The 10,416-nt window shown below is 56.8% G+C and overlaps 1 protein-coding gene across 1 annotated transcript; it reads right to left on the bottom strand.

Annotated features, from left to right (window-relative positions):
- Window positions 1-7,003: 7,003 nt before the first annotated feature.
- LOC113463184 (tropomyosin-1, isoforms 33/34-like) lies at window positions 7,004-8,368 on the bottom strand. Its single transcript, XM_026807279.2, has 2 exons — window positions 7,871-8,368; window positions 7,004-7,789 (listed from the first exon to the last, which is right to left on the bottom strand). Exons 1-2 carry the CDS (start codon window positions 8,366-8,368, stop codon window positions 7,004-7,006), a joined length of 1,284 nt encoding a protein of 427 aa, XP_026663080.2.
- Between the last annotated feature and the right edge of the window lie 2,048 nt (window positions 8,369-10,416).

A 10,416-nucleotide genomic window follows, 5' to 3' on the forward strand; every position in this document is an offset into this window, starting at 1 on the left:
TGTGCTTGAAAATAAGGGCGGAGTCTCCGAGCCGAGATGATAAGGGCAAAAATTGTCTTCTCAAGTTTAGAATATCGGGTCTCAGGATCCCTGAGGACCCGGCTGATGTAGTAGACTGGCTTTTGGAGCTTGTCCTCTTCCCGGACCAGGACTGAGCTTACTGCGGTCGGGGAAACGGCCAAGTATAAGTAGAGGACCTCGCCCTGCTGAGGCTTGGTGAGCAGCGGGGGAGAGGCCAGAAGGCGTCTGAGCTCTTCAAAGGCCCGTTGGCATTCTTCTGACCACAGAAAGTCCTTTGGCCGCTTAAGGATCTTGAAGAAGGGGAGACAGCGCTCGGCCGATCGGGAGACGAACCTCCCCAAGGCGGCGACCCGTCCAGTGAGTCGCTGCACTTCTTTGACTGTCTTTGGGGGCGTCATCTCCTGCAGTGCCCGGATTTTCTCGGGGTTGGCTTCAACTCCACGCTGGGTCACTATGAAGCCCAGGAATTTGCCAGAGGTGACTCCGAAGGCGCATTTTGCTGGGTTGAGTTTTATTTGGTACCTCCTGAGCTTGGAGAATGTTTCGTTGAGATCGGCCACATGGTGCTCCGCCACTTGGCTTTTCACCAGCATGTCGTCCACGTAGACCTCCATATTTCGGCCGATCTGGTCCTCAAATATTTGGCTGACCAGCCTCTGATACATGGCTCCAGCATTCTTCAAACCAAAAGGCATCACTTTGTAGCAATAGGTGCCCTTATCGGTGATGAAGGCCGTCTTCTCCTCGTCTTCTGGCGCCATCCGGATCTAATTGTATCCGGAGAAGGCGTCCATGAATGTCAGCAGTTGATGTCCTGAGGTAGAATCCACGAGCTGGTCGATACTTGGGAGGGGGAAGCTATCCTTCGGGCAGGCCTTGTTCAGGTCAGTGTAGTCCACGCACATGCGCCATTTCCCATTGGCCTTCTTTACAAGGACTATGTTGGCGAGCCAATCTGGGTAGGAGACCTCCCGGATGAAGCCGGCTTTGAGGAGTTTGTCTACCTCCTCGGCTGCGGCCCGTTGTCGTTCCGGGGCGGAGCCCCTCTTTTTCTGCTTCACAGGTCGGCTGGTTGGCTTCACCTGGAGTCGATGGACTATGACCTCAGGGTCAATTCCTGGTACGTCAGCGGGCGACCAGGCGAAGACATCAGCATTGTCCCGCAGGAAGCTGATGAGGTGACCCCTCTCGCGGACGCCAAGGCCGGAGCCGACCTGCACAGTTAGCTCGGGAAAAATTTTTCGTTGGTAAGGCCTCCTCACGCCGCAGGCCTTGAACGGCAGCCGCCAGGGCCTGGACTTGCTGCACCAGGGCATTGAATTGCTCCGGCTGGACCTGAGGAACCGGGTCAGCCGGAGTAGGTGAATTTTGGACGGAATGTCCAGGACTCTCCGGCTCAGGCAACGGGTCCCTCGTTACCCATAGAAACTCTGGACGCAAGGGATAATCCCTGGAAGAAGCAAGTAGAGCCTGGTGAGCTGCTTGTTCAAGTTCCCCTACGAAAAAATTTTCCCGAGCTAACTGTGCAGGTCGGCTCCGGCCTTGGCGTCCGCGAGAGGGGTCACCTCATCAGCTTTCTACGGGACAATGCTGATGTCTTCGCCTGGTCGCCCGCTGACGTACCAGGAATTGACCCTGAGGTCATAGTCCATCGACTCCAGGTGAAGCCAACCAGCCGACCTGTGAAGCAGAAAAAGAGGGGCTCCGCCCCGGAACGACAACGGGCCGCAGCCGAGGAGGTAGACAAACTCCTCAAAGCCGGCTTCATCCGGGAGGTCTCCTACCCAGATTGGCTCGCCAACATAGTCCTTATAAAGAAGGCCAATGGGAAATGGCGCATGTGCGTGGACTACACTGACCTGAACAAGGCCTGCCCGAAGGATAGCTTCCCCCTCCCAAGTATCGACCAGCTCGTGGATTCTACCTCAGGACATCAACTGCTGACATTCATGGACGCCTTCTCCGGATACAATCAGATCCGGATGGCGCCAGAAGACGAGGAGAAGACGGCCTTCATCACCGACAAGGGCACCTATTGCTACAAGGTGATGCCTTTTGGTTTGAAGAATGCTGGAGCCACGTATCAGAGGCTGGTCAGCCAAATATTTGAGGACCAGATCGGCCGAAATATGGAGGTCTACGTGGACGACATGCTGGTGAAAAGCCAAGTGGCGGAGCACCATGTGGCCGATCTCAACGAAACATTCTCCAAGCTCAGGAGGTACCAAATGAAACTCAACCCAGCAAAATGCGCCTTCGGAGTCACCTCTGGCAAATTCCTGGGCTTCATAGTGACCCAGCGTGGAGTTGAAGCCAACCCCGAGAAAATTCGGGCGCTGCAGGAGATGACGCCCCCAAAGACAGTCAAAAAAGTACAGCGACTCACTGGACGGGTCGCCGCCTTGGGGAGGTTCGTCTCCCGATCGGTCGAGCGCTGTCTCCCCTTCTTCAAGATCCTTAAGCAGCCAAAGGACTTTCTGTGGTCAAAAGAATGCCAGCGGGCCTTTGAAGAGCTCAGACGCCTTCTGGCCTCTCCCCCGCTGCTCACCAAGCCTCAGCGGGGCGAGGTCCTCTACTTATACTTGGCCGTTTCTCCGACCGCAGTAAACTCAGTCCTGGTTCGGGAAGAGGACAAGCTCCAAAAGCCAGTCTACTACATCAGCCGGGTCCTCAGGGATCCTGAGACCTGATATTCTAAACTTGAGAAGACAATTTTTGCCCTTATCATCTCGGCTCGGAGACTCCGCCCTTATTTTCAAGCACATACAATAGTCATACTGACCGACCAGCCTATGAAGCAAATATTGCAGAGGTCGGATCGTACAGGGAGGATCGCCAAGTGGGCGGTAGAGCTCGGAGAATTCGACCTCGAATATCGGCCCAGGCCGGCCATCAAAGCTCAAGTTCTCGCCGACTTCCTTATGGAATGTACCTTGCCGGACGACCCTGAGCCACCATCTGCGCCTATGGATGGAACCCCGAAGCAACCGTGGGTTCTATATTCGGACGGGTCTTCAGCTTCGGGGGGTAGCGGGGCTGGATTAATCCTCACCAGCCCAGACGGAGTGGTGGCCGAGCAAGCCTTCCGCCTCGAGTTCCCGGCCTCAAACAACGAGGCGAAGTACGAGGCGCTTATTGCTGGGCTTAAATTGGCGAAAAAACTGAAAGTGGAAGATTTGAAGGCCTTCAGCGATTCCCAGCTGATAGTGAGCCAAGTCCAGGGGAACTTTGAAGCGAAAGAGCCATCAATGCAAAAGTATCTTCAAAAAGTGCGGGAACTTACGTCCGCCCTAGGCTCTTTCAACATCCAGCACATTCCCAGAGCGGAGAATCTCAGGGCGGACCTGTTATCCAAGCTAGCGACCTCCTGCATGAGCGAGCTTCTAAGGAGACGACGCTCGAATATCTTCGGACACCCAGCACGGAGGAACCCGAACCCACCATGTGCATCGACTTCGAGCCGAGTTGGATCGACGGGCTCGTCCGTTATCTCCGGGATGGAACCCTCCCTCAAGATGAGATTGAGGCTCGCCGGATCAGGCGTCAAGCTCCACGGTATGTCCTATACGAAAATAGGCTTTATCGTCGATCATTCACTTCTCCCCTCCTCAGATGTCTCCGCCCCTCTGAGGCGGACTATGCCCTCCGAGAGGTCCATGAAGGAATTTGCGGAAACCACCTGGGAGGTCGGTCGTTAGCCCATAAGATCCTGCGACAAGGATATTACTGGCCCACCCTCCAGAAGGATGCGACGGACTTCATTCGGAGGTGCGACCGGTGCCAGCGGAACGCCAACATCCAACGCCGACTTTCGGCCTTGCTGACCTCAATCACCGCCCCCTGGCCGTTTGCCCAGTGGGGAATCGACATTCTGGGACCCTTCCCTCTGGCAACCGGACAAAGAAAATTTCTGGTCGTCTCCATCGACTACTTCACCAAGTGGGTCGAAGCTGAACCTGTGGCTCGGATCACCGAGCATAAGATGCGGGACTTCGTGTGGAAGTCCATTATCTGTAGATTCGTACTCCCCCGTATCCTTATATCCGACAATGGCCGGCAGTTCGACAACGTCCACTTCAGAGAATTTTGCTCTGAGCTCGGCATCGACCACCGCTTCACCTCGGTCGCCCATCCCCAGACAAACGGGAAAACTGAGGTAACAAATCGTACTATTTTGCAGGGACTCAAGGCCAGGCTTGACCGATCCAAAGGACAATGGGTTGAGGACCTGTACAACGTCCTCTGGGCTTATCGGACTACGTTCCGATTGCCCACCGGCGAAACCCCCTTCAACCTGGCATACGGCACGGAGGCTGTCATCCCACTGGAAATCGGCCTCCCTTCCCCAAGAGTGGAGCATTATGATCCTGACTCCAACTCTTCTTGGCTCAGAAACAACCTGGATCTCGTCGAAGAGACACGAGAGGTCGCCCGAGTCCGTATGGCAAGATACCAACAGAAAACGGCTCAATACTACAACTCTCGGGTCAAGCCTAAGCTCTTCAAAGTAGGGGACCTCGTCCTCAGGAGGGCCGAGGCCTCTCAGCCAACTGAGCAGGGAAAGCTCGCCCCGAATTGGAAATGGCCGTATCAAATCGCCCGAGTACAACGACCCGGAGCATACAAGCCGAAATCCCTCGAAGGGACCCCCATTCCGCGAAGCTGGAATTTCGAGAATCTACGAATGTACTACCAATGAGACCCCTAGGGGTTCAAGACAATCAAAAACACGGATTCGGTCTCCTTTTTACATATGATCCGACCATTCCAATAATTACAGTTATCTCTTCTAACCTTGGGTCGTTTGTGATCCTCAGATTCCTCGGCCAAGGTCGGGATGCCTCGAGGCTCGACCGTAGAGTTCCAAACTTTCTTGACCTCGGAAAGTATTGCAGGACAGCGGAGCATCGACCTGGCGCACGATCCCTCGACTAAGGTCGGGATGCTCCGAGGGTCGACCGTAGAGTCCCAAACTCCCTCGACCTCGGAAAGCGTCGCAGGTCGGTAGCGCGTTTCCAGACCCACCGACCTGGCGCACGATCCCTCGACTAAGGTCGGGATGCCCCGAGGGTCGACCGTAGAGTCCCAAACTTCCTCGACCTCGGAAAGCGTCGCAGGTCGGTAGCGCGTTCCCAGACCCACCGACCTGGCGCACGATCCCTCGACTAAGGTCGGGATGCCCCGAGGGTCGACCGTAGAGTCCCAAACTCCCTCGACCTCGGGAAGCGTCGCAGGTCGGTAGCGCGTTCCCAGGCCCACCGACCTGGCGCACGATCCCTCGACTAAGGTCGGGATGCCCCAAGGGTCGACTGTAGAGTCCCAAACTCCCTCGACCTCGGGAAGCGTCGCAGGTCGGTAGCGCGTTCCCAGACCCACCGACCTGGCGCACGATCCCTCGACTAAGGTCGGGATGCCCCGAGGGTCGACCGTAGAGTCCCAAACTCCCTCGACCTCGGGAAGCGTCGTAGGTCGGTAGCGCGTTCCCAGACCCACCGACCTGGCGCACGATCCCTCGACTAAGGTCGGGATGCCCCGAGGGTCGACCGTAGAGTTCCAAACTCCCTCGACCTCGGGAAGCGTCGCAGGTCGGTAGCGCGTTCCCAGACCCACCGACCTGGCGCACGATCCCTCGACTAAGGTCGGGATGCCCCGAGGGTCGACCGTAGAGTCCCAAACTCCCTCGACCTCGGGAAGCGTCGCAGGTCGGTAGCGCGTTCCCAGACCCACCGACCTGGCGCACGATCCCTCGACTAAGGTCGAGATGCCCCGAGGGTCGACCGTAGAGTCCCAAACTCCCTCGATCTCGGAAAGCGTCGCAGGTCGATAGCACGTTCCCAGACCCATCGACCTGGCGCACGACCTCCTGACTAAGATCGGATGCCCCGAGGTTCGACCGTAGAGTCCCAAACTCCCTCGACCTCGGTAAGAGTCGCAGATTGATGGAGCATCCCCAAACCCCCTCAACCTCGGCGGGCGCCATAGGGCTCATGAGAAGCCCGAGCTCCTCAAAAGTCAAAGAATGACTCCGGAAGTTGGCGAGGAGATAAGGCCACCTACTCTGATACGAGGGGCACAATTTTGGAGACACAAAAGGTACATCCTATTTGATGCTCGCCTTGTTATATTTATCTACGTATTGACAGTGAAACCCCGATTGAAATCGGGACCTTAATCTGGCCAAGGTCGGATTGCTTCTACAAGTCGGTGTAAGATTAATCTCCCGTTGACCTTGTGCATGCTTCGTCTACCGACGATCTCTACCACAACTCATATAAACCCTTATGGGCAAGGGCCAAATTCAGCCCCCATGCCCAGACTCCGATGTCAACCTGTGAAGATAACCTCAAAGGCCGAGGTGTTCCTACAGGCCCCAACCCCGCTCGCCTGAATCTCGGCAGAGTCCGAGGGCAATGACTATGGAAAACCTGGCGACGATGTGACTATTGGCCTAAGCTCCCCTTTGGGGGACAACTTTCTTACGGGCCTGCGCCCCAAGAGCCAGGCTCAAAAGCTTGGCCGAGCACCTCGGTGGCGACCTATGTAGGTCTAGCGCGGCCCCACTTGGGGGCCCGAAGCCCGAACCCGGTGCCATGAGAACCTAAAAGCCAAACTTGGCAACCTCTGCCACCTACGAATCCGAGCTACAAGACTTGGTGAAATTTCCTAAAGTCTAAGCTCGGAGCCCCTCCAGCTAGCGTAATCAGAGTTCGGACACTTATACACACCAGAAGAAAGGTAAGACATAGCCAAAGAGCATGTCTTTATTAATATTATCCGAAGGCTCGGATACGAAGTCGAGAGTCGGCAGAAGTACCGACCTCGTTTGCGAGTGAAAAAGACAGAGAAGAAGAATAAATGTAGAAGTGAAAGAAAAAGCTTTCATTGATGAAACGCCAAAAGGCTAAGTACAAAACTAGAGGCCGGCCTTTTACAAAGTTGTAGGCCGACCTCGTTTACAATGAACAGAGAAAAAACCGAAGTCCTAAGAGGCGGCGGCTTCATTAGCATCACCCTCGTCGTCTACAGGAATGACCTGCGGGTCTTCAGTAGGCGCGGGCTCAGGGTCTGCAGCGGGCGCGGGCTCAGGGTCTGCGGCGGGGGCCTCGGCTGGCGCCGCGGGAACAACCTCGCTGGTTTCACGAGGTATGGCCTCCGCCCTCGCCGGTTCAGCTGCCTCGGCTTCGACCTCTGCAAGGTCCTCCTCGGACACGAGGGCAGCGGGGATATCGTCGTCGTCGTCGTCGGGGCCGTACCCGAACCTCATCCTCGGACGGACCGTCGAGAGGTCGAACTGAGGGCATATCCGGGCCATCTGCTTTCGGAAGTTGTCAAAGCCCCGGAGGAACCCGTCCACAGTCTCCTCCTCTAACATATCGCGGAACTCTTCTGACCCCTTGAAGAGTTCCACGGCGTTCTCAGCCCGCTCGAGCGCCCTCTTCTCCCAGGCCTCGAGCTGCTCGATCTTGAGGCGGAAGACCCCGGCCTCGTACTTCAGACCCGCGACCTTGGACTGGACCTCTCCTAAGCGCGCCTCCGAGGCACGCAGGGCCGACTTCGCCAGTGAATGGGCGGCCCTCTCCTCCTCGAGCACCTCGACCATGGCGAGTCGCCCGGCCTCGGTGGCTTCCCTTCGCGCCTCAGCCTCGGCCAGCGCCGCCTCCAGCTCGGCGATTCTCTTCTTGGCCGGCTCCAATTGCCGGCTGAATCGCCGAGTTTCTTCTTGGCACTCCTGGGCAATATACACCAGGGTGTCGAGCTCGTGAATGTGCTGCAAGAGAGAAAGCGATTACGAGTTGAAAAACATAGCATATGCGCCAATAGCTTAAGGGAAACTAGAAGAACTGCTTACCCGAGCGGTATTACGGTAGGTACCGTCGACGATTTCTTCCAGCGACTGCCTCCGGAACTCGGCCCGGTCTGCTGGAAGCATTACGCGCCGAAAGATGGCGCGTGCCACGTCGGCATCATGGAAAGCCGAGCTATCCTCAAGGAGCGGGGACCCCGGCTCGCCCGATTCCTCCCTCGGCCCCCTCGAAGGGCTCGGCTCCCCCGAGTTGGGGACCTCGGGGCCTCTTCTCAGCTCGGACCCCGACCCCCGCGCCAGCGTCACAGCTGGCCCCCGTTGGGAGACGGGGGCAGGACAAGGCGGGGGCGCCGACCCCGCATCATCGACGGCCGACCTCCGCCCCTGGTCGGCTGCAGGGGCCCCCGCCTCTGGGCCTCTCGTCCCGGCCGATGTAGAAGCACCGGCCGTCTTCGATTTCTTCCGAGGCTGGGGAACAGCCCCCCCGGCCTCGGCCTCTCGCCTCTTTATTCGGGAGAAGAGGGAAGTGTTGCTGGTCGGCATGTGGGGAATATCTGAAACCAAAAAAATTTTCAAGTATCAGACCAGTGTTAGCGAAAAGAAGAAATAGATAAAAACGGGACGAGGCAACTATTCTTACCCTCGAGGCGCGCCGAGCTCAAGCCCACGCTCGCCAAAGCGCCCTCCCGTAGGAGCTCGGTTAGGTCGAATCCCTTCCTGAGGGCCCGTAGGGAGTCCAGGACCCTCAGCTCCCTCCCCGAGGGATCGGAGAGCCTGTTGAGAGCCTTCAACCGAGGGTGCCCCCACCTCGGGTTGAACCCCCACGGCGCCTCGGAAGCAAGAAAGAAAAATTTCCCCTTCCACTCATGAATAGAGGAAGGGGCGCCCTGAAAGAGTGACATACCGCCCCGAAAGGCGAAGTATAGCCACTCTGCATCCGCCGGGTTTTTCTTTAATAAAAAACACCGACGGAAAATGCTCACCGAGATCGGAATCCCGTGCGCGAGAGACAAAGACAAGAACCCGATGATGGTTCTCCACGAATTCGGAGCAAGCTGTGCTGGGACGAGTTGATACTCCACCAGCAAGTTGTTCACGAATTCATGGACAGGGAACCGCAGGCCGGCCCAGAGCGTCTCGCGGTAGATCGCGATCCGACCTGGGGGCGGCCGCGTCACCCTGTCTTCCGACCCTGCAGTTTTGAGACGAAACCCGGGCTGGAAGAAGAACCGAGAGCGGATTAACTCCAGCTCCTCCCTCGATAAGCTTGACCCTACCTCCTCCGGACCAAGACCCATTTTTTCAGAAAATTGAAGTAAACTAAAAGATGAGAGGAGTAGGTAGGAGAAGAAGGGAAACCCTAAATAACACGGGGCAAGAACCTACGGAAAGAGTCGCCGGAAATCGCTCCGGGGACCGTCGGCAAAGTATCGTTGGGAGAGAGAATGGAGGTAGGGACGGCAAAAGCAAAGGGCGACCAAATAGGACTATTAGGGCAGACTCGAGGGGTTTATATAGACCCCCCTGACGGCCCGGATTGGTGGGCTTAGTTTCCATCCCCCATCCGATTGCGCCAGGTGTCGACCTCGGAACCCGAAGCACCGCATTCACTCCGGATCAATATCTCGGGTACGCAACCGAGGCGCCGTCCCATCGGATCTCACGGCCTCATCATAGGCCCACTAAACTGGATCACCTTAAAAGACGAGCGGATATCACCTCCGCTCCCTTCATTTAATAAGCCTCAGGGACACGTGGAGCACCGAGATAACCCCAGCCTCCCAGATCGTTATTCTGCCAATACGAAATCGGAAACGTCCGACCTCAGATCATGCCACGTGCTCATTTCGAAGCGCGAAACGGCGTGCCTATTTAAGGAGGCGGCTTCGATTATAAGGTCGAGGCGCCACCTCATCGGACCCAGGGAGCCTCGTTATGAGCTCGCCGTACAAAGCGATCTCGGAGATCTAAAGGGCGTAATCATCATCATGGCTGCTTCGAGATACGTAAGGGTGCAGACCCCGTCATAAATCCGATGTATAAAGCGATCTCGACGGGCCAAAGGGCGCAGCCCACGCCATAACTACCTCGAAATGCCTAAGGGCGCGGACCTCATCATAAATCCACCACATGAAGCGACCTCGAAGGTTCAAAAGGCGCGGACTTCGTTACAGAAGCTTTAGGGGTGCGGGCGTGATCCCCTTCGGCCTCGATAACCACGATAACAACTTCTACTTCCCACGTCCGAGCCTGCAGCTCGAACTCGGAAGTCGGGGGGTAGTGTTGGGAGAATACGGTTTTCCCCCAGTAATACAATAACCCTGCCACCGGAAGACTACGCAGTCGACGACCCCGGACGACTGAGGTCGGCGCCCGACCCCAGAACGTCCGATCCCGGATCATCCGACCTAGAGGACTTCCGACCTCAAAGGCTTGTCTTTGTCGACCACCTGCCGCGGCCGTACCTCTCCGAGGTCCGGCCAAGGGCCATATCCTGCCAAGGGCCATATCCTGCCACTGCCCCAGCATTTATTACACATGATCCCGGCAAATTCCCAGTTCACGCAACAATTAATGTGAATCTCCGGCCT

This window comes from Phoenix dactylifera, unplaced genomic scaffold (assembly GCF_009389715.1).
Source record: "Phoenix dactylifera cultivar Barhee BC4 unplaced genomic scaffold, palm_55x_up_171113_PBpolish2nd_filt_p 000119F, whole genome shotgun sequence".
In the NCBI taxonomy this organism is placed as follows: domain Eukaryota; kingdom Viridiplantae; phylum Streptophyta; class Magnoliopsida; order Arecales; family Arecaceae; genus Phoenix; species Phoenix dactylifera.

Bases quoted from the DNA above. Each gene is read 5' to 3' on its own strand.
- LOC113463184 (XM_026807279.2), bottom strand. From the start codon at position 8,368: ATGCCGACCAGCAACACTTCCCTCTTCTCCCGAATAAAGAGGCGAGAG. The intron at 7,790-7,870 runs GTAAGCAGTTCT...TCTCTCTTGCAG, and splicing joins CCTACCGTAATACCGCTCGG to CACATTCACGAGCTCGACAC.